Below are 24,718 nucleotides of genomic sequence, written 5' to 3' on the forward strand. Positions count from 1 at the left end.
AGACAGACTGCTTATTTCAACCAACCAGGAGCACCACTGAAACAAGGCTATACAGAAATGAGCACATACAGATCAATATTCACACTACAACACCCAGGCAGAAAAAATTTCACCCTGGCTAAAAGACAAACCTAAATGGGTATACGCTTTTGGCATAGAGATAATAATCAAACTAAAGATGTTCACTAGATCAGTGATTGAAATTTGTATCTTTAGAAATGCCAGCATCATCCAAAGGGGAGTAGAAACTCAGAAAAGTTCAAAATCATAAGAACAAAAAGTGAAAGGAAGCAAAAAGAGGACTTAACTTACAAAATTGATAAGACTGAAACATTTCACTTACATAATCCGAATCCAAATTTGGGGGGGCGGGGAGGTGAAGGAATTGAGGGCTTTGTGAAGGGTTGACTATGCCGAGATGTAAAGAAATGTCGGAGGGGGTAGGGGATGTGTGGTAATGTAGAGGGGGCATTAAGGAAGTGGAAGTCAGGGGGTATGGTAAGGATGTGTGATGATTAGAGGGATATGTGGAGTAATGAGGGCTTTTAGCGGGTAAGAGAGTTAAGAGATATTGTGGTGGTGCACTACGTATTGAATCATTATACTGCACACATGAAACTAATACAACACTGTATATTAACTATACTGAAATTAAAATTAAAAAATAAATAAAAAATAAAGAGCATCATATCCGATAGTAAGAAAAATGCACTGTATAAAACCATCTTTCACAAGAACAAGAATTAAAAATGAAGATTTAAATTACTACATTTAAGGCAATATTGCCTGTATTTAAAATAAAATTTTTTAAGCTGATCTTCCTCACAAATTCATGGACTCAAAGTTGGGATAATATAAGTATTTAAGATCAAGATTTTTATTATACAGTTGTTTCAGAGCATTTGGGGATCTGAGAGATAGATTACTGGAAATAAAATCAGGATGTAATCACATTTCCTCTCTGAAACTACAAAAGACAAGTAGCAGTCTTATTTCCAAAAGTTTGATCTCTATGCCTGCTTTTTCACCAACCAGAGTCCCATGAAATCAGGCACAGACAAGGGCTGAAAACTGAAAATCATACACAAATATATATATTTCTTATCCAGGGCCCTGAATAGTTTTCTCCTTGTTTTCCAAATTGCCCTGCCACACTTTATTGCTTTTCTAGCAGATGGCAGCATGTCTGAATGTATAGCATCAGTGTTTCAACAAGAATCATACTGCATAAATATGTGCATAAATATGCATTGGTTGACCCCTCCTGGGTTTCTCACTTCATGGCTATTTTAATTTCTAGCCCATTTTGAAGAATAGGGTCAGCCTTTGACTAAATACAAACTTCAGGCGTATTTTTAGTTTCAGTTTTCTCTTACTCCCCAAATAAACAGTTATTGTGCATAAAATTTTCCACCCCTCTTTCAGTTCACATTTCAACATTCAGAACTGCACAGGATACTTTTCTTTCTCAGTAAGATACCTCTTGTTCACTTACCCACACAAATACAACAGAATTCTAAAGTGATACATTTCTGAGCTTCTGATTTCAGAGGACTTTATCTTCACATTCTTACCTCTGAATTGTTAAGGTGACATTTGTGAGTTCCTGAAAACCAGCCATCACTTGAACATTGGTCAATGTCCACTTTCTGAAGATTTATGTCAACTTTCATAACACCCCTTAAAAACAGAGAAAGATAAGAACAAATTAATCTGAGCCTTTACAATTTCTAATTTTGTATTCCATCCCAGAAATCAGACAAATCAATATAAAGAGTACACTAAAAATGTTCACATTGCCCACGCATATTTAACTAAAGTGTACCAAGCAAAGAGAGGGACACAATACAACAGAATCAACAAGTATTAGTTTTACCTAAGTCCCAAAGACATGGACCCTGTATTGTTCCCTGTCTTCAGCCCCCTACATAATGCCAAGCACATAGAGGTGCTCAATGAATATCTGTGGATTGACTGAACTCCAGATAGTATTTCTCTGGCCACGGCAGCAAAGTCGACTCTAAAATACAGCTGCTCCCAGTACCCCTTCTAGTAAAGTAAACAAAACAGAGCCCTCATCTCCTTTCTTTCTATTCCTATTTCCCAGTGCAGGACCAGAGACGGGTTGAGGGGAGGGGGAGCAGATAGTAACTCCTTCCTCTGTCTATCACAATGACTTTAAACAGCTCTTTAGGTCTCCCAGTGTTCCACACCAGAGATTTGTACTATCTACGGAGTGCTGATTAGCATTTTTCTTCTCTTAAATCTGGAAACAAAAACACTTCATTTCACTTAGCCATTTGAGAAAAATCACTAAGAAAGAGAATCACAAATTCAGAGCCAAAAGCAAAACTGTAAAGAAAGCTCCAATTTTATCTCAAATTTCTCCAACCAATCTTTCTACATTTCCCTAAGATCCCTCTCTTCTATTTCTCACAGCACAAGCACTACTAGCAGCAGAAACATCTTTCCTTCAGTGAACTGTCACACCTGTAATTCATTAAAGTCAATATTCTGTGTCCTGGGCCCTAAAGCTCAAAACTTTGTAATGTTATTTTTCACAAACTTGAGTAAAGTAACACCTCATTAAAATCCATTAAAAGTAAAAACACATTTTTAAGGTATCCTGTTCCTAATTTAAACATTTTCATTATGATATTATTAAATATGTACAAATATAAACTTAAGCTCAAATTCTTTGTATTATAGTTTTTGTCACTACAAAAAACACCCACAAAATCATAAGTGCAAAAAACCTATAAAGTCAACAAAATTTAGATTTAAAATATTAATTTAAAAACATCAATGATTATGCTTGGCCGAACTAAATCACCTCTCAGAATAGGAATATGGTACTGACATTAGCAATCCTATCTTACCAGATACTATGACTCATTCTTCTCTTTTTTCCTTTTAAACTACTGTGAAATCTTCTGATAGAGTAGTTCACTGTCATTTAGGCTTCATTTAAGGTGAATAAATCTTTTACGGTTTTTAAAGGCTCCTTCTGGTTTTTATTTTATTAACCTGCAACAAAATACTACACTAATTAGTGCTAATATGCTCAAAAGACACTGAAACCTCCTGTTAGTATTTGGTTATCCAGATAGCCTAGAATATATAAGTTAAATTTCTGAAGGACCACTGGAATGAAAGCCTAAAAGTTATCATAGAAGAAACCTAAAAATCCTTCAGAAAAAGACGTTGATTTATAAAATACTACCGTTGTGGGCCATAATTCTATAAAACAAGTGTCTGTTCATGTGATAAATAAATGAATTCCCAGGTAACCTAATGCCTTAATCCAGTTCACTCCCTTGCTCTTTCAACAAATATTTATCTGATATAAGACTACCACTGTAAAAGATGTGATGAAGGTGAACCACACAGGCCCAAATATAAAATGTCAGAATGTTTCATGAAGGAAAGCTGATAAATTATGGGAAATTTGGCAAGTTATCATTTGGGGTATACTAGGTATTCTACAAACATTCATTCATTTTTTGAACAAAACTATGTTCCACATAGATCATGCCAATCATGCAAGCCCACTCTAGGCTCCACTTCATGCTCTTTGAAAAATAACATTTTCTTTTCTCACCTATTCAATGAGTGTATGTTGAGTGCTTACTTTGGGCCAATGCTGTTCTTGGCCTTTGAAATACAACAGTAAGAAGAAAAAAAAAGTTCCTGCCTTCATGGAGCTTAAATCTCATGTGGTCCAAATAATAAATGATACCTATCACAAGTAAATAAATTATGTTATATATTACAAAGTAAAAGGTGCAATAGAGAAAAAACTTCAGGCAGATGAGCAGAATGGTTAAGGTTTTTTTTTTTGTTTGTTTGTTTGTTTTTGTTTTTCTTTTAAGAGTGGACAGATTTCTAATTCAACCCATGGCTCGAGATATAATTATTGCAAGTTGCTATCACACCATAAGTTACCAGTCATCTTACATAACACAAAATTTCCCCTGGACCACTACTGTCTACCACATTTTGCCAACCTGCCATGAATGGTTTATTTAGAACGTATTTGTAAGTAATAAATATACATTTAAATATATAAATAAACATACATTAAAATACATCTTTATCTGTTTCACATCTGTTATTAAGAACAAGGTCAAGTTGGGGCATCTGGTTGGTTCAGTGGTTGAGTGTCTGCCTTTGGCTCAGGTCCTGACCCAGGGATCCCGGGATCAAGTTCCACATGGGGCTCCCCAGAGGGAACCTGCTTCTCCCTCTGTGTCTCTGCCTCTCTCTATGTCTATCTCATGAATAAATAAATAAAATTTAAAAAAAAAAAAAAAAAAACGAGGTCAAGTTTTCTTCAACTGTCCTGCTACACTTAAAGTTTTGAGTCACAGGAGAGTGCCAATCTTCCGGCTGGCTCAGGAGCCTGAGCCACTTTGGGATTCCAGGAGACTGCAATGACTCTGGCCCCTTTCCTAAGGAAACTAGCTTAAGAAATAGGGATCTTGGGCAGCCCAGGTGGCTCAGCGGTTTAGCGTCGCCTGTGGCCCAGGGCGTGATCCTGGGGACCCGGGATGGAGTCCCACGTCGGGCTCCCTGCGTGAAGCCTGCTTCTCCTTCTGCCTGTGTCTGTGTGTGTGTGTGTGTGTGTGTGTGTGTATAATGAATGAATGAATGAATGAATGAATGAATGAATGAATGAATAGAAATAGGGATCTTACTGAGAATTTCCCTCTTAATTCTCCTTAATATAGAAGAACCAAAAGACACCCCAGACCTGTAGGCTCAGCTCACAAAACTTTCTGGGCTTTGTGCAAAACCACCAAAGGTAATGAGTCGTGAGTTTATCAGCTGGGAAATCTGCGCTGACTCATCTTCATTAGCGTCGCTTGCCTGGTGCCTGGAGACCTACAAAGCCCTCAGGGAGGTGCCGATGACTTCCGGAGGGGGAAGTGGCGCTGGGGGGGGGGGGGGTTAGGGGGATCAACTAGGAAGAGAATGCTCTCTCTGTGCGGAAAGGTATCCTGCGAAAAAACATGCAGATGCGAAACCACCGAAAAGCCTCCCTGCGCCCGCAGAGTCCGGCCGGGCTAAGAGCGCCACGGCGCCTGCGCAGTGCATCCGCTGGGCGCGTGCCTCTGGGGGCGGAAGTGCTGCTCGCACATCCCGTGAGCGGGCGCCGCTGGGAAGCTCTGGGGGCGTGGAAGCGGCTGCCGCTTCCTGCGCTGAGGACTAGAGAGCAACGGCCAACAAAACAAAACAAAACAAAACAAAAACCCGGTAAGTGGCTTCCAGAAAAGAAAATAATAAGTTATATCCCCCAATACCTGGGTGCCTCGCTGGGCCGCAGACCTGCATTTTTGTGTACCCGTCTGACACCTGAAATGCAACAAACCCCACATGGGATTCATCCTCCACCCAAATTTACGGTTCCCTTAACTTTCTTTGTCCATGACTGGGCCTCCTCCATCCTTTCAGTTATTCACGCCGATAACCTATTGCAAAGCTAAACCCCCAAATCAAAACAGGTGCCAAGTTCCCTAGATTGTAGGGAACTTGCATTTTAACCTTTCCCTTCCATTTCTACCATCACCTCCTTGGTTCAGGTCTTCCTGTCTCGTGAGGCTGAAAAAAAAGTCTACAATAATTTACTGAGTTAGTCCTGTCTCATATTGCTCCAGGTAAAGACCCTGGTTTGTAGGTCCTGAAATTTATGTGGTTTAGTGTCCTTCTTTAAGAAAGATACAAAATAATGAGTATATATACATATACATATTATGGTAAGTATATGTATATCATAGTATGACGCCTGGCCCTTATCTTTGCGTTTAAACCGCTGGGAAGATCATTACCAAAAGCTATGTCTATACCAGGATGGCTAGCAATAACTTAGTTTTGCACAGATGTAATTACAAACTACTTTAAAATTTATTGCTAGGGGCGCCTGGGTGGTGCAGTAGGTTAAGGATCTGACGCTTGATTTCAGAGAAGATCATGATCTCAGGATCCTGGGATCCAGCCCAGGCTCAGGCTTCACTCTCAGCAGGGAATGTGCTAGAGATTCTCTCTCCTTATGCCTCTGCCCCACCTGCTCTTGCTATCTGTCTGTCCCTCTAAAATAAATAATATTTTTTTTAAAAAAAATCTGTAAAAAATCTTTAGAGACCCCTAGGTGGCTCAGTGGTTGAGCGTCTGCCTTCAACTCAGGGTCCTGGGATCGAGTCCCATATCAGGCTCCCCACAGAGAGGCTGCTTCTCCCTCTGTCTGTGTCTCTGCTTCTCTCTGTGTGTCTCTCATGAATAAAATAATAAAATCTTTACAACATATATGATTATTTTTTAAAAAATTACTAAATAATCCTAAACTTCACCTTAGCTGGTTTCCAAAATGCCTACACCCTAGGGGAAAATGTAAAGAAGTGAGTTACAGTAGAAATAGACCATTGCAGTTAAAATATACTCCTATTTCAGAAAACAGTTGACCATAAAACTCATTTCTAGTACTTATTCCAGGACTTTTGAGGGTTTCCACATAAGCAAGGGACACTGGAGCTTAAGTGTCACATTCTGCTGTCTACATACTCCGAAATATGTCAATCTTATCCTAAGTATTCCCTGCTTAAAATCAGTATTTCCCACTGTCCTAAAGAATAAACTCCCAAGTTCTTTGGTATAACATTATATTCAGGCCCCTCCTACATCTCCAACCACTCTTCTGCATACATTCTTTGTTCCAAACAATTCACAAGTACATGTGGTGTCCAAAAACTTATGCTATCTCAGAAAACCATTCTTTTATATATGCCTTTATAACTGAAGTCCCTTTGCTTAAGCTCTGCTATAACAATCATAGCTCCTACCTGACTCCTTTCTGAAGCCTTCCATAAACTCTGATTTAAAAGCTACTTTCCTATTCTCACCATAATACACTATATTCTTCATACCTTCTTCATATTTTAATTATCTATTTTTCTCACTAGACTAAAATTTCTATAGCCCATGTCTTTGTAATTTCTCCTAGTTCCTTTGTGTGTGTGTGTGTATACCTTTATCCACTCATCAGGCAGTGGACATTTGGGCTCTTCCCATAATTTAGCTATTGTTGATAATGCTGTAAACATCAGGGTGCACGTATCCCTTTGAATTATTATTTTTTTTATTCCTTGGGTAAATACATAAGAAAGGATGAAGTCTTGTAGTTTGCAATGGCATAGATGGAGCTAGACAGTATTATGCTAAGCAAAATAAGTTAGTCATAGAAAAACTAATACCGTATGCTGTCACTCATATGTGTAATTTAAGAAACAACATAAACAAACATGGAGGGAGAGGAAAATTAAGAAACAGACTTTTAACTATAGAAAACAAACTGGTGGAGGAGGGGCAATATGGCGGAAGAGTAAGGTCTCCAAATCACCTGTCCCCACCAAATTACCTAGAAAACCTTCAAATCATCCTGAAAATCAATGAATTCGGCCTGAGATTTAAAGAGAGAACAGCTGGAATGCTACAATGAGAAGAGTTGGCGCTTCTGTCAAGGTAGGAAGACGGGGAAAAAGAAATAAAGAAACAAAAGGCCTCCGAGGGGGAGGGGCCCCGCGAGGAGCCGGGCTGAGGCCGGGGCGAGTGTCCCCAGGACAGGAGAGCCCCGTCCCGGAGGAGCAGGAGCTGCACCAACCTTCCCGGGCGGCAAGGGGCTCGCAGGGAGTTAGAGCAGGACCCAGGAGGGCGGGGATGCCCTCGGGCTCCCTGGGACACTAGCAGACACCTGCGAGCAGAGGGGAGTGCTCCGAGCTCCCTAAGGGCTGCAGCACGCACGGCGGAACCCGGGAGCAGATCGGAGGGGCTCGGGCAGCGGCTCCGCGGAGGGGGCTGCACGGCCTGGGAGCACCCCGGAGGGGTTCGGGCAGAGGAAGAGGCTCTGTGCGGAGGGGGCTGCACGGCTCCGGGAGCAGCCCGGCAGGAAGCGCGAATCCAACACCGCAGGCCGGGAGCACTGGGCACGGGGGACACAGCCCAGGATCCGGCCTCCCCCTGGGACAGGCAGAGGCCGGGAGGGCCCAGGACGGCGAGGACGCTCCTGCCCCGAGCTGAGCAGATCAGCGGCCCCGCCCCGGAGCCTCCAGGCCCTGCAGACCAAGAGCTCTATAGTTACTGCGGGAGCTGAATCCAGGGCTTCAGAGCTGGCCGCTGCCACTGGAGTGGTTCCTCCTGGGGCCTCACGGGGTAAACAACCCCCAATGAGCCCTGCAGCAGGCAGGGGGCAGAGCAGCTCCCCCAAGTGCCAATACCTGAAAATCAGCACAACAGGCCCCTCCCCCAGAAGACCAGCTAGGCAGACAAGTTCCAGGGGAAGTCAAGGGACTTAAAGTCTACAGAATCAGAAGACACTCCCCCGTGTTTTTGTTGTTGTTGTTGTTTTGTTTTGTTTTTTGTTTTTGCTTTTTGATTTGTTTCCTTCCCCCACCCTTTTTTTCCTTTCTTTCTTTTTCTCTTTTACTTCTTTATTTTCTTTTTTTCTGCCTTTTTTCTTTTTCTCTTTTCTTTCCTTCTTTCTCTCCTCTCTTTTTCTCCTTTTCCCAATACAACTTGCTTTTGGCCACTCTGCACTGAACAAAATGACTAGAAGGAAAACCTCACCTCAAAAGAAAGAATCAGAAACAGCCCTCTCCCCCACAGAGTTACAAAATCTGGATTACAATTCAATGTCAGAAAGCCGATTCAGAAGCACTGTTATACAGCTACTGGTGGCTCTAGAAAAAAGCATAAAGGACTCAAGAAACTTCATGAAAGCAGAATTTAGATCCAATCAGGCAGAAATTAAAAATCAATTAAATGAGATGCAATCCAAACTAGAAGTCCTAACGATGAGAGTTAACGAGGTGGAAGAACAAGTGAGTGACATAGAAGACAAGTTGATGGCAAAGACGGAAACTGAGGAAAAAAGAGACAAACAATTAAAAGACCATGAAGATAGATTAAAGGAAATAAACGACAGCCTAAGGAAGAAAAACCTACATTTAATTGGGGTTCCCGAGGGCACCAAAAGGGACAGAGGGCCAGAATATGTATTTGAACAAATCCTAGCTGAAAACTTTCCTAATCTGGGAAGGGAAACAGGCATTCAGATCCAGGAAATAGAGAGATCCCCCCCCCCTAAAATCAATAAAAACCTTTCAACACCTCAACATTTAATAGTTAAGCTTGCAAATTCCAAAGATAAAGAGAAGATCCTTAAATCAGCAAGAGACAAGAAATCCCTGACTTTTATGGGGAGGAGCATTAGGGTAACAGCAGACCTCTCCAAAGAGACCTGGCAGGCCAGAAAGGGCTGGCAGGATATATTCAGGGTCCTAAATGAGAAGAACATGCAACCAAGAATACTTTATCCAGCAAGGCTCTCATTCAGAATGGAAGGAGAGATAAAGAGCTTCCAAGACAGGCAGGAACTGAAAGAATATGTGACCTCCAAACCAGCTCTGCAAGAAATTTTAAGGGGGACTCTTAAAATTCCCCTTTAAGAAGAAGTCCAGTGGAACAATCCACAAAAAGAAGGTCTGAATAGGTATCATGATGACACTAAACTCATATCTGTCAATAGTAACTCTGAACGTGAACGGGCTTAATGACCCCATCAAAAGGTGCAGGGTTTCAGACTGGATAAAAAAGCAGGACCCATCTATTTGCTGTCTACAAGAGACTCATTTTAGACAGAAGGACACCTACAGCCTGAAAATAAAAGGTTGGAGAACCATTTACCATTCAAATTGTCCTCAAAAGAAATCAGGGGTAGCCATCCTTAGATCAGATAAAGTAAAATTTACCCCGAAGACTGTAGTGAGACATGAAGAGGGACACTATATCATACTTAAAGGATCTATCCAACAAGAGGACTTAACAATCATCAATATATATGCCCCAAATGTGGGAGCTGCCAAATATATCAATCAATTAATAACCAAAGTGAAGAAATACTTAGATAATAATACACTTAGACTTGGTGACTTCAATCTAGCTCTTTCTACACTCGATAGGTCTTCTAAGCACAACATCTCCAAAGAAATGAGAGCTTTAAATGATACACTGGACCAGATGGATTTCACAGATATCTACAGAACTTTACATCCAAACGCAACTGAATACACATTCTTCTCAAGTGCACGTGGAACTTTCTCCAGAATAGACCACATACTGGGTCACAAATCATGTCTGAACCAATACCAAAAGATTGGGATCGTCCCCTGCATATTCTCAGACAATAATGCCTTGAAATTAGAACTAAATCACAACAAGAAGTTTGGAAGGACCTCAAACACGTGGAGGTTAAGGACCATCCTTCTAAAAGATGAAAGGGTCAACCAGGAAATTAAGGAAGAATTAAAAAGATTCATGGAAACTAATGAGAATGAAGATACAACCGTTCAAATCTTTGGGATGCAGCAAAAGCAGTACTAAGGGGGAAATACATCGCAATACAAGCATCCATTCAAAAACTGGAAATAACTCAAATACAGAAGCTAACGTTATACATAAAGGAGCTAAAGAAAAAACAGCAAATAGATCCTACACCCAGGAGAAGAAGAGAGTTAATAAAGATTCGAGCAGAACTCAACGAAATTGAGACCAGAAGAACTGTGGAACAGATCAACAGAACCAGGAGTTGGTTCTTTGAAAGAATTAATAAAATAGATAAACCATTAGCCAGCCTTATTAAAAAGAAGAGAGAGAAGACTCAAATTAATAAAATCATGAATGAGAAAGGAGAGATCACTACCAACACCAAGGAAATACAAACGATTTTAAAAACATATTATGAACAGCTCTACGCCAATAAATTAGGCAATCTAGAAGAAATGGATGCATTCCTGAAAAACCACTAACTACCAAAACTGGAACAGGAAGAAATAGAAAACCTGAACAGGCCAAATCACCAGGGAGGAAATTGAAGCAGTCATCAAAAACCTCCCAAGTCACAAAAGTCCAGGGCCAGATGGCTTCCCAGTGGAATTCTATCAAATGTTTAAAGAAGAAACAATACCTATTTCCTAAAGCTCTTTGGAAAAATAGAAAGAGATGGAGTACTTCCAAATTCGTTCTATGAGGCCAGCATCACCTTAATTCCAAAACCAGACAAAGACCCCACCAAAAAGGAGAATTACAGACCAATATCCCTGATGAACGTGGATGCAAAAATTCTCAACAAGATACTAGCCAATAGGATCCAACAATACATTAAGAAAATTATTCACCATGACCAAGTAGGATTTATCCCCGGGACACAAGGCTGGTTCAACACCCGTAAAACAATCAATGTGATTCATCATATCAGCAAGAGAAAAACCAAGAACGATATGATCCTCTCATTAGATGCAGAGAAAGTATTTGACAAAATACAGCATCCATTCCTGATCAAAACTCTTCAGAGTGTAGGGATAGAGGGAACATTCCTCAACATCTTAAAAGCCATCTACGAAAAACCCACAGCAAATATCATTCTCAGTGGGGAAGCACTGGGAGCCTTTCCCCTAAGATCAGGAACAAGACAGGGATGTCCACTCTCACCACTGCTATTCGGCATAGTACTGAAAGTCGTAGCCTCAGCAATCAGACAACAAAAAGACATTAAAGGCATTCAAATTGGCAAAGAAGAAGTCAAACTCTCCCTCTTCACCGATGACATGATACTCTACATAGAAAACCCAGAAGTCTCCACCCCAAGGTTGCTTGAACTCATACAGCAATTTGGCAGTGTGGCAGGATACAAAATCAATGCCCAGAAATCAGTGGCATTTCTATACACTAACAATGAGGCTGAAGAAAGAGAAATTAAGGAGTCAATCCCATTTACAATTGCACCCAAAAGCATAAGATACCTAGGAATAAACCTAACCAAAGAGGTAAAGGATCTATACCCTAAAAACTATAGAACACTTCTGAAAGAAATTGAGGAAGACACAAAGACATGGAAAAATATTCCATGCTCATGGATTGGCAGAATTAATATTGTGAAAATGTCTATGTTACCCAGGGCAATATACACGTTTAATGCAATCCCTATCAAAATACCATGGACTTTCTTCAGAGAGTTAGAACAAATTATTTTAAGATTTGTGTGGAATCAGAAAAGACCCCGAATAGCCAGGGATATTTTAAAAAAGAAAACCATAGCTGGGGGCATCACAATGCCAGATTTCAGGTTGTACTACAAAGCTGTGGTCATCAAGACAGTGTGGTCCTGGCACAAAAACAGACACATAGATCAATGGAACAGAATAGAGAACCCAGAAGTAGACCCTCAACTTTTTGGTCAACTAATATTCGATAAAGGAGGAAAGACTATCCATTGGAAGAAAGACAGTCTCTTCAAGAAATGGTGCTGGGAAAATTGGACATCCACACACAGAGGTATGAAACTAGACCACTCTCTTTCACCATACAGAAAGATAAACTCAAAATGGATGAAAGATCTAAATGTGAGACAAGATTCCATCAAAATCCTAGAGGAGAACACAGGCAACACCCTTTTTGAACTTGGCCACAGTAACTTCTTGCAAGATACATCCACGAAGGCAAAAGAAACAAAAGCAAAAATGAACTACTGGGACTTCATCAAGATAAGAAGCTTTTGCACAGCAAAGGATACAGTCAACAAAACTCAAAGACAACCTACAGAATGGGAGAAGATATTTGCAAATGACGAAATAGATAAAGGGCTAGTTTCCAAGATCTATAAAGAACTTATTAAACTCAGCACCAAAGAAACAAACAATCCAATCCTGAAATGGGCAAAAGACATGAAAGAAACCTCACAGAGGAAGACATAGACATGACCAACATGCACATGAGAAAATGCTCTGCATCACTTGCCATCAGGGAAATACAAATCAAAACCACAATGAGATACCACCTCACACCAGTGAGAATGGGGAAAATTAACAAGGCAGGAAACCACAAATGTTGGAGAGGATGCAGAGAAAAGGGAACCCTCTTACACTGTTGGTGGGAATGTGAACTGGTGTACCCGCTCTGGAAAACTGTGTGGAGGTTCCTCAAAGAGTTAAAAATAGACCTGCCCTACGACCCAGCAATTGCACTGTTGGGGATTTACCCCAAAGATACAGATGGAATGAAACGCCGGGACACCTGCACCCCAATGTTTCTAGCAGCAATATCCACAACAGCCAAACTGTGGAAGGAGCCTCGGTGTCCATCGAAAGATGAGTGAATAAAGAAGATGTGGTTTATGTATACAATGGAATATTCCTCAGCCATTAGAAATGACAAATACCCGCCATTTGCTTCAACGTGGATGGACTTGGAGGGTATTATGCTGAGTGAAGTAAGTCAATCGGAGAAGGACAAACAGTGTATGTTCTCATTCATTTGGGGAATATAAATAATAGTGAAAGGGAATATAAGGGAAGGGAGAAGAAATGTGTGGGAAATATCAGAAAGGGAGACAGAACATGAAAACTCCTAACTCTGGGAAACGAACTAGGGGTGGTAGAAGGGGAGGAGGGTGGGGGGTGGGAATGAATGGGTGACGGGCACTGGGGGTTATTCTGTATGTTGGTAAATTGAACACCAATAAAAAATAAATTAAAAAAAAAAGAAAACAAACTGGTGGTTACGGGGGGATAGGATTTGTGGGGAGGGGGGTTAAATAGGTGATAGGGATTAAGGAGGGCATTTGTGATGAGGACCAGGGGTTATTAAGTGTTGAATCACTAAATTGTAAACCTGAAACTAATATACTGTGGGTTAACTGGAATTTATTTAATTATTTGAGAGAGAGAAAGAGAGCAAGAGTGCACATGAGCGGGGGGGGATAGAAGCAGAGGAAAGGGAGAGAATCTTAAGCAGGTTCCGTGCCCAGTGTGGAGCTCGACCTCACAACCCTGAGATCATGACAAGCCAAAATCAAGAGTGAAATGCTTAACCAGGGCAGCCCAAGTGGCTCAGCGGTTTAGCGCCACCTTCAGCCCAGGGCCTGATCCTGGAGACCCGGGATCCAGTCCCACATCAGGCTCCCTGCATGGAGCCTGCTTCTCCCTCTGCCTGTATCTCTGCCTCTCTCTGTCTCTGTCTCTGTCTCTGTCTCTCTCTCTCTGAGTCTCTCATGAATAAATAAAATCTTTTAAAAAAATGCTTAACCAACTGAGCAGCCAGTGCCCTACTAACTGAAATTTTTTTAAAGACTTAAAATAAAATTTTTCCTATCCCCTAAATCTGTCCACCCCAAAAATTAACCTTCAAGAACCTGCAGATACGGGTAGCTTGGGTAACTCAGCAGTTTAGCGCCGCCTTCAGCCCAAGGCATGATCCTGGAGTCTCAGGATTGAGTCCCATGTCAGGCTTCCTGCATGGAGCCTGCTTCTCCCTCTGCTTGTGTCTCTGCCTCTCTCTATCTCTCTCTCTCTCTCCCTCTGTCTCTCATAAATAAATAAATAAAATCTTTAGAAAAAAAAAAGCTGCTGATGCTACAAAGAAGAAAGAAGTAGCTAAAATAACAATGACACTCTCCCTGTCAAGAAGAGGAGGAATACTTAAACTGAAAACTATAATGAATTACTATGGGTGAGTAGATGGAAAGAAAAACTGGACAGGTTGAAGGAAAGTTATTTAATTCAGTTTTTGCTTCTTCCTCTTTTACCTTGAACAATAATTTCCTGCTCCACTACTACAAAAAAAAATTGACATTAACAACCCATATAATCAATATTGATGGTGTACAAGGGAAGAAGTTCTGCCAAAAAAGTTGATAAAAGCAGATACTGGTAGACCAGCTGCCACCAGTCATCTGCTCCTAACAATAGCAAACCAGAACAGAATCTGGTGCCTAGAAATGAATGGCTGACATAACAAAAAACTAAAACATGTGGCACCAGGCAGAGGCAGAAGTTGGAAGGGCCTCAAAGAGATCATTAATAAATGTGAGAATATGTTGGTGAGTCTTAAAGGACACTGAGGAAAATGGTATTAGAGGAAAAAGAAAAGGAAACTTTCGAACATAATATATGGAAAGTTTGGCACCACTGTCACCTGTGAACAATTGAACTTGTGGATCAAGCAAAGGAAGTTTCTATGCCAAATTTGAAAAGTACTACCTGGTCTTTCCTGGCTATGATAGAATATGAAAGACATGGACAAGAAAAGAAAGACATGGACGAAAGAAGGACCTGCTTAGTTTTGTTTTTGGATTTTAAAATTTTTTATTGTGGTAAAATATACACAAAATCTTAACCATTTTAACATCTTAAAAGTGTGCAATTCAGTAGTGCTAAATACATTCATATTGTGCAACCAAGCTCCAAAACTCTTTTCATCTTGCAAAATTACAACTCTCTACCCATTAAATAATTTTCATTTCCTACCCTGCCTAACCCGCGGAATGGAACTATTATTCTAATTTATATCTCTAAGAATTTGACAACTCTGGGTGCCTCATACAGGTGGAATCATACAGTTATGGGTCTTTTTGTGGCTGGTTTATTTCACTCAGTTTAATGTACTTAGGGCTCATCCACATTGTAGCAGGAGTCAATTTCCTTCCTTAATGGAAAAGTATTACAGTGTATTTATAAACCATATTTTGTTTAATCATTCCTTTGTTGATAGACACTGAGTTGCTTCCACCTTTTGGTCATTATGAATAATGCCACTCTGGAGCTGCTTAGGTTTTGAGTAAACTTTAGACAAAATATTAAGGAGCCAGAATTGAGGAGGGAAACTATTGCACATCTCCGGTCTCTTCTAGAAAAAGACTCTAGGAATATGAAAGAACTTAGGGCAAAGAACCACTTCAGAGTAGATCTGTAAAATCCTTTATTAAAACCTCAGAAAGATGTAAGGCAGTGTTTCTAGAACTTCTCAGCTAGACTAAAGGACTCCTAATGGTATTATGGATAGGCCTTATAGACCCTTTGTGTTAAACAATAGGGATTCTGAGATTCTTAAGGCTTTATTGCCTTACGGGCCCAAGACTGAAAATTACCTATCTTAAAGAGATTTTAAAATCTGGCTTCTGCCTAAGAGAATGAAACCCAATAAGATTCATAGAAAACCCAGAATGTTTTTCAATGAATAGCATGAGTAAGATCACTGTCAAAAGGAAAAGAAACAGTATAAAATAAAAAAGGAACTTCCTCCTCGCCACACTTCTGTGAGCTTCTGAAGCAAGGTAAGAAGGCCAGTCAGTTGCAAACATAATTTTTTAGAGAAAAGGAAGGATGAGGACAGAATCAAGAGCTGAGAGGGTAAAGCCAGAACCTTCAGAGAATTATTCCCAGGGAGCAGGACTGGTTCATAATCAAGGAATTGGTGATATGCATTGAAGTGGATTTCAGATTTGCCGTGATCTAGTAGCTCTATGTGTTTCCTATTCCTCTGCTTTTTTAATTGCTGTGTTATTGTAGTTGTACTCTCCCTTTATCACAATCATATATTGAGGGGGGATAACAGGCAAAGGGACAGATAATGTTTCTTTACAGGTCTTCAGCCACCTCTCAAGATATTAAACCCACAAACATAACACTCATGTTCACCTAGACTTCATTCAAATGGCTGAATCCTGACTTTAAGACAGTGCCACAATGAAGTGAGACTTTGGGGGTGAGCAGTGTGAGGCAGGTAAGTGTATTGTGCATGTAAGAATTCCAACTACCGGGACGCCTGGCTGGCTCAGCAGTTTGGTGCCTGCCTTCAGCCCAGGGCGTGATCCTGGAGACCCAGGATCGAGTCCCATGTCAGGCTCCCTGCATGGAGCCTGCTTTTCTCTCTCTGCCTGTGTCTCTGCCTCTCTCTCTCTGAATCTCTCATTAATAAAAAATAAATTAAAAAGTCTTAAAAAAAAATAAAGAATTCCAACCAACCTGAGAGAATCCTGCTCTGAGGAAATGAAAGACACCAGGTGGAACGAATGTGGAAAGAGAGTTTACCAAAAAGTTACTATACCTGCCCCAACTACTTGAGACCTCCCAGCCCAGTTGCCAGACACATGAGTGAAGAAGCCATCTTAAAGTGGATCTTCCAGTCCCAGCCACCCCAACTGACACCATATACATCAGAAACAACCCACCAAGTACCCAGCCAAGTACTTCCCAAATTTGTGACCCAGAGAATTGTGAAAAAAATAAAACATTTGTCTTATGCTCCTAGGTTGTACCATAAATTTGTTATGCAGAAATAGGTTACTGGGACATCCAACCAATATGGATATCCTATACTGGTAAAAAGAACAGTAGAAGAAGAAGATACAGCCATCAGAAACGTATATGCACCAAAGTGTGTGCCCACATGTGTATATGTGTTTATTAACAATTTGTGTAACTTAAGAGAGAAATAAATTGTTCAACAATTATAGTTGGAAATTCTGACATAACCTCTCTGAGAAACTGGTAGCTCAAATAAAAAGAAGCAATGTTAGCAAGTATCTAAATATTATAATTAGTAGACATATATAGAACTCTTCACATAACTTTCTGTTTTCTTTTTTTAATTTTTCTTTATTTATTAATGAGAGACACAGAGAGAGAGAGAGAGAGGCAGAGACACAGGTGGAGGGAGAAGCAGGCTCCACGCAGGGAGCCTGATGTGGGACTCGATCCCAGGACTCCAGGACCACGCCCTGGGCCGAAGGCAGGCTCTAACCTGCTGAGCCACCCAGGGATCCCCACTTTCTGTTTTTACATTCAAGAATACTTACCAAATATTTATCCAAAATAAACCAAAGATTATATCTCAAAGGGAACCTCAAATTCCCAAGGACCAATGTCATATACACTATATCCTTTAATCATAATCCATTAACCTTTAATCATAATCCATTAAGTTATAAATTAAGTTTCCTAAAAGGATACCTTAAATATCTCTCCTGTTTGGAAAATAAAAGCAAATTACTAAATAACCCTTAGGTTGAAAAATAAATTAATGACTACTCAGAATTGAATGTCAATGAAAATTTTACAAAGAAACTATGGAACATACATATAACTGGAAGGAAATTTTGTTGCTTTAAATACTGTACATTTATAAGGAAACAAGATATTTTTTAAAAATCTAAATACTTAATCCAAGAAGGTGGAAGTGAGGAACCACCAGTGGAAATACAAAGATTCAGAATAAATGAATAACAAAGATAGAACAGAAGTCAATGAAATGAAGAATAACAAAGTGATGAAGGAAAAAACAAAACCACAAATTAGTTCTTTGGCATCCATATCCTGGTTTCTAAATACCATTTTCTAATAATGAATAAGGATCCTTAGAGTAATGACTGATTATAGGCTTGGAAAGGGAAAACAAAGCATCATCCTCAGAAAATAAGGACAAGAGCATGTCAAAAAGGACATATGAGCCAACTTAAGAGAGTTCCCAGTTACCAAAGTTGAAGCAATTTGAGCAAGAAAATAAATAATGAGGGACATCTGGGTGGCTCAGCAGTTGAGCGTCTGCCTTTGGCTCAGGGCGTGATCCCAGAGTCCCAGGATCGAGTCCCACATCAGGCTTCCCGAATGGAGCCTGCTTCTCCCTCTACCTGTGTCTCTGCCTCTCTCTCTCTCTCTCTGTGTTTCTCATGAATAAATAAAATCTTAAGAAAAGAAATAATGATAATATTGGATTCAACCCCGAAAATCAGTATCTGTAAATCCATACTGAAAAAGTGATTAAATAAGAGTGAAAAGGGACAACTCAGTTACAAAAGAATTCCAATTGATGAATTTAGAAAGAGATAGGGAAATAGAAAATCATCATTGGAATACCACATTAATAATTGTTACAGGCAAGACCTGCTGATAAATCCTAGAATTTGTGTGAAAAACTTTAAAAATAAACAATATTTGAATGATTTCAAAGCATCTCCCCCAACCATTTACTTATTCATTATTATGTTAATATTAAGGTATATCCAAAGTTATTAGACAATACTTTCTCCATAGAGAGGAAGTTATTCCACCTCCCCTTGGTGGGCATAATTTGGTAATTCACATAAGAAAAAGAGAAAAATGGTAACTTTAGCATAGAGAAACCTGGCAAACCATGTGTCTTCACATGGTCTTCACATTAACCAAGTGATCAAGGTCAACCTCACTTGCAGTAAAACATACTGATACTATGTATTATTCTTTGATAGGATACAATGAGAAAGGCAGTTCCTCTCTATTCTTCCCCAAAGTCCATGACCTCAGTCCAATCATGAGAAACCATCTGACACATCCAAACTAAAGGACATTCAACAGAATACCAAGCCAGCATTCAAAAATGTCAACTAATGGTTGACACCTTTAAAGGACAAGGAAGGACTAAGAAACTATCACAGATTAGAGAAAACTAGAGAAACATGACAACTAAATGATAATGTTAGTTTTGTTAAGGCTGCCATAACAAAGTACCATAGACTGGATGGTAACAAAGGAAATCTGTTCTCTCATAATTCTGAAGTCTAGAATTCTGAATCAAGGTATCAGCAGGATCGGTTTCTTCTGAGGCCTCTCTCTTTTTCTTGTAGATGGCCATCTTCTCCCTGTCTTCACATGGTCTTCCCTTTGTACATGCCTCCGCCCTCATTTTCTTATAAGGAGACCAGTCATATTGGATTAAGCCCCATCCTAATGACCTTATTTTACTTAATTACCTCTTTAAAGATCTTGTTTCCAAATACATTGTCTGTGAGGTACTGGGGGCATTAGAACTTCAACAAATGAATTTTGGGGAAACAATTCAGATACCATAACATATGGTATCCTGTTTTGGGTCCTGGAAGAGAAATAGGACATTAGTGGAAAAACTGAGGAAACCTGATTAAGATCTGTAGTTTATTTTTTTTAAGATTTATTTTATTTATTTGACAGAGAAAGAGAACACAAGTGAGGGAAATAGAAAAGGGAGAGAGAGAGAAGCAGGCTCCCCAAGGAGCAGGGAGCCCAACTCGGAGCTTGATCCCAGGACCCTGGGATCATGCCCTGAGCTAAAGGCAGCCACTTAACTGACTGAGCCACCCAGATGCCCAAAGATCTGTAGTTTAATTAATAGTGTTGTAATAACACTTTCTTAGTTTTGATAGTTTTATCATGGTTACATAAGATGTTAACGTTACTGGAAGTTGAGTGAAGGTATGTGGAAACTTTGTATACTATCTTTGCTAATCTTAAAATCTAAAATTATTTCAAAATAGTTAAAACTTTTCATTTATAAAAACTAAAGCTCTTGAAAAGGTAAATAAGAGAGACTTAAGTATTAAAAATAAAACATGCAAATAAAATAGGCAAATAAATACACAGAATGAAAAATACAAAGGAATGCTTTTTTAAAAGTATTAAGATTAATGATTCTCTAATAAACTTTTAAAAACTAAAGTTAATGGATAAAGGATAAATTGGTAGAAAATATAAAATGTCAAACTTGCCCAAGAAGAAATATAAAACTTGAATAGGTCAATAAGCATAAAATATTTAAAGCCTTCACTTCCTAGAAAAACTTCAGACTTACATATTTTACCTACGAATTCTACCAAACTTTTAAGTAATAGTTCTTATATTTTTACAAGTTTTTAAAATAAAAATATAACCAAAACAATGCATTTTATGTGACTTTGATTCCAAACCATATGAGAACAATACCTAAAAGAAATGTAGCCCCCTCTTAACTACATGTAGATCCAAGAGTCCTAAAGGAAATATTGGCTAAATAAATATTAAAATATCTTAAAATAATTGTTTATCATGATCCACTGGAGTAGATGTCAAGAATGAAAGGATGTTTTAATATAAGAAAATATATCAATAAGGAAAGATGGTGGTAGAATAGGAGGATGACAGGCTTGCCTCATCCTATAAATATAACCAAATAATTATCAAATCATCCTAAATATCCCAGAGATTGACCTTAAGACTGGCAGAGCAGGGGCAGCCTGGGTGGCTCAGTGCTTTGGCACCACCTTCGGTCCGGGGCGACTCCCACGTTGGGCTCCCTGATGGAGCCTGCTTCTCCCTCTTCCTGTGTCTCTGCCTCTCTCTGTCTCTGTCTCTCATGAATAAATAAATACAATCTTTAAAAAAAAAAAAAAAAGACTGGCAGAGCAAACTTCACAACCAAAGGTTGAGAAGAGGTCACATTGAAGAAGGAAGTATGGATACAAAGTTTGGAAGAGAAACAGATTATGGCTTCTGTAGTGGGAATAAAGTGGTTTTGGAGAAGAATGAGAGACAGACTAGCACACAGGGGAATTAATGGAAAAGTGAAACCCCAAAGCAATTGGCTTGGAAGGTGAGAGGGCCCAAATTTCATGACTTCTGGCAACAACTGGGGCTTAAAGCCTGGAACTATAAAGATCAGCAGGCCTGGCTGTGATAGACCCCCAGGGCACTGCACTGCTCTTGAAGAGAAGGCAAACAACCCATAGACACACAGCATGGAAACAGCAATCTGAAGAGCACCTGGGGCACAGAGTGGGAAGGTTATTTGCTCATCTCAGAGCACATCCTAGAGAGACAGTGTTCATGGAGAGACCCCTCAAGGAGCAAAGGAACTGGCTAGTGCCATTTTTCTCCCCTGCTCCTCTGCATAAGCAGAGGGCCACCTGTGGGAACTAGTGCAGCTCTGACATTCACCACCTAAATTGCTTACACCAAACTCTCCCCGACCATGTCCTGTGAAACTACCCTTCCCCACCTCAACCCCATTATAGCAGATCCTCTCCTCCAGAAGACCAACTCAAAACCCTGGAAACACCACATCTCCCAATGTGTAGGAGTTTTGTGGAGCCTCAGTTCCTGCAGTGGTGGGGACCAGTCTCATTTCACAAACATATGAGAACATACCTAGTTAAAAAGTGCCATGTTCAGGCTAGGGACCAAACATTGCCAATAACAGGCAAAGAGAGCCTCTTCAGACAACTGGACTGAAATATAAAAGTAGGAAAGGTAGGAAACACAAAAGAAGTAAAAATGAATATTTCCGTAAAAAAAAAATCAAGGAACTCACAAAATAAAAGGATATAAGATATTTTTAAATGCCCAAAAAAATAAAAATAAATAAAATAAATGAAATAAAATGCCTAAAATGTGGGGAGGGGATGAGAAAATTATGGGTTCAATTGAATGAACATCAACTTAATATATATTGCTATGTGCAGAAGAAGTTATACAAACCCATTTGTACTAATATATCAGAAACCAGTAATAAACATGCAAAGAATAAAGAGAAATCCAGATATATCACTAGTGGAAATCAGCAAACCATGAAAGAAAGACAAGAAAGGATCAGAGATAATCTTCAGAAACAACCACAAAACACATAATAAAATTATAATAAATATATATCAGTAACTACTTTGAATATAAATGGACTAAACACTCCAATCAAAAGATATAGAACAGGGATCCCTGGGTGGCGCAGCGGTTTGGCGCCTGCCTTTGGCTCAGGGTGCGATCCTGGAGACCCGGGATCGAATCCCACGTCAGGCTCCCGGTGCATGGAGCCTGCTTCTCCCTCTGCCTGTGTCTCTGCCTCTCTCGCTCTCTCTCTCTGTGACTATCGTAAATAAATAATAAAAAAAAATAAAAAAAGATATAGAACAAGAGAATGGATAAAATAACAAGACCTATGTAAATACTGCCTATAAGAAATTCAGTTTAGACCTAAAGCCACCTGCAGGTTGAAAGTGAGTGGGTGGAAAAACAAATGTCATGCAAATGTATATCAAAAGAAAGCTGGAGTAGCAATATTTATATTGGACAAATAGATTTAAAATGAATACTGTAACAAGAGGCAAAGGAGGACATTATATAATAATAAAGGGGACAATTCAACAAGAAAATATATTTATGCACCCAACATAGGAGCACCCAAATACATAAAACAATTAATAACAAACATAAAGGAATTAATCGATAATATAATGATAGTAGGAGACTTTAACCCCCACTTACATCAATGAACAGATAATCTTAACAAAAAATCAACAAGGAAACAATGGCTTTGAATGACATAAGAGAACAAGTGGATTTAACAAATATTCAGAATATTCCATTCTAAGACAACAAAATGCACATCCTTTTCAAATGCACATAGAACATTCTCCAGAATAGATCACATACAGTCTCAACAAATTCAAGAACATAAAAATATTACCATGCAACTTTCTGACCGCAATATTATGAAACTAGAAGCCAACCATAAGAAAAATTTTGGAAAGACCACAAATACATGAGGTTAAATAATATGCTGCTCAACAATGATTGGGTCAGCCAGGAAATAAGACATTAAAAGTACATGGGGAAAAGATGAAAATGAAAACACAATGGTCCAGAATCTTTGGGATGCAGCAAAAGCAATTCTAAGAGGGAAGTTCATAGCAATACAGGCCTACCTCAAAAGCAAAAAAAAAAAAAAAAAAAAAACACCCTCAAATAAACAATCTAACCTTACACCAAAAGGAGCTAGAAAAAAGAAGAATAAATGAAACCTAAAACCATCAGAAGGAAGGAAATAAAGATGAGAGCAGAAATAAATGATATAAAAACAAAACAGTAAAACAGATCAATGAAACCAGGAGCTGGTTCTTTGAAAAAACAAATTAATACCTCTAGCCATTTATCAAGAAAAAAAGAGAAAGGGCTCAAACAATCACAAATGAGAAGAAATAACAACCAACACAAATACAAATAACTATAAGAGAATATTATGAAAAACTATATGCCAACAAATTGGACAATCTAGAAGAAATGGATAAATTCCTATAAATATATAAATTCCCAAAACTGAAACGGGAATAAATAGAAAATTTGAACAGACTGATAACCAACAAAGAAATTGAATCAGTGATCAAAAAAAAACCTCCTGAATAAAAGTCCAGGGCCAGATGGATTCTATCGAACATTTAAAAAAGATTAATACCTACTCTTCTCAAACTATTCCAAAAAATAGAAAAGGAAGGAAAACTTTCAAATTCATTCTATGATACCAAAACCAGATAAAGACACTACTAAAAAACAGAACTGTAGGCCAATATCTTTAATAAACATAGGTGCAAAAATCCTCAACAAAATACTAGCAAACTGAAACCAACAATACATTTTTTTAAAAATTATTCACCACAATTGACTGGAATTATTCCTGGATAGCAAGGGTGGTTCAATATTCACAAATAAATCAACATCACATCACAAAGAGAAACAATAAGAACCATATGATCATTTCAATAGACACAGAAAAAGCATTTGACAAACTATAACATCCATTCGTGATAAAACTCTCAACAAAGTAGGTTTAGAGAGAACATACCTCAAAATAATAAATGCCATATATGAAAAACCCACAGTAACATCATCTTCAATACAGAAAACTGAGAGCTTTTCCCTTAAGGTCAGGAAAAAGACAAGGATGTCCACTCTCACCACTTTTATTCAACATAATACTGGAAGTCCTAGCCTCAGCAATCAGACAACAAAAAATAAATAAATGGTATCCAAATTGGTAAAGAAGTAAAACTTCCACTATTTGCAGATGACCCAAACACTCTACTAAAAACCTGCTAGACCTGATAATTCAATAAAGTCTCAGGATACATAATCAATGGACAGAAATCTGTTGCACTTCTATACACCAAAATGACAGAGCGGAAAGAGAAAATTAAGTAAACAATCCCATTTATAATTGCATCAAAAATAGTAAGATACCTAGGAATAAACCTAGCCAAAGAGATAAGACTTATACTCTAAAAACTATAAAACACAGATGAAAG

General features: G+C 39.0%; 1 protein-coding gene across 1 annotated transcript in view; it reads right to left on the reverse strand.

Annotated features, from left to right (window-relative positions):
• Positions 1–24,718, reverse strand: part of GPR158 (G protein-coupled receptor 158) — a 403,385-nt gene that overhangs the window by 358,168 nt on the left and 20,499 nt on the right. The window contains exon 2 of the mRNA XM_055332362.1: positions 1,575–1,680. Within this exon, the coding sequence (XP_055188337.1) occupies positions 1,575–1,680 (106 nt within the window). The remainder of the gene's footprint in view (positions 1–1,574; positions 1,681–24,718) is intronic.

The sequence above is a fragment of the Nyctereutes procyonoides genome, unplaced genomic scaffold (genome assembly GCF_905146905.1).
Source record: "Nyctereutes procyonoides isolate TBG_1078 unplaced genomic scaffold, NYPRO_anot_genome, whole genome shotgun sequence".
Lineage (NCBI taxonomy): Eukaryota > Metazoa > Chordata > Mammalia > Carnivora > Canidae > Nyctereutes > Nyctereutes procyonoides.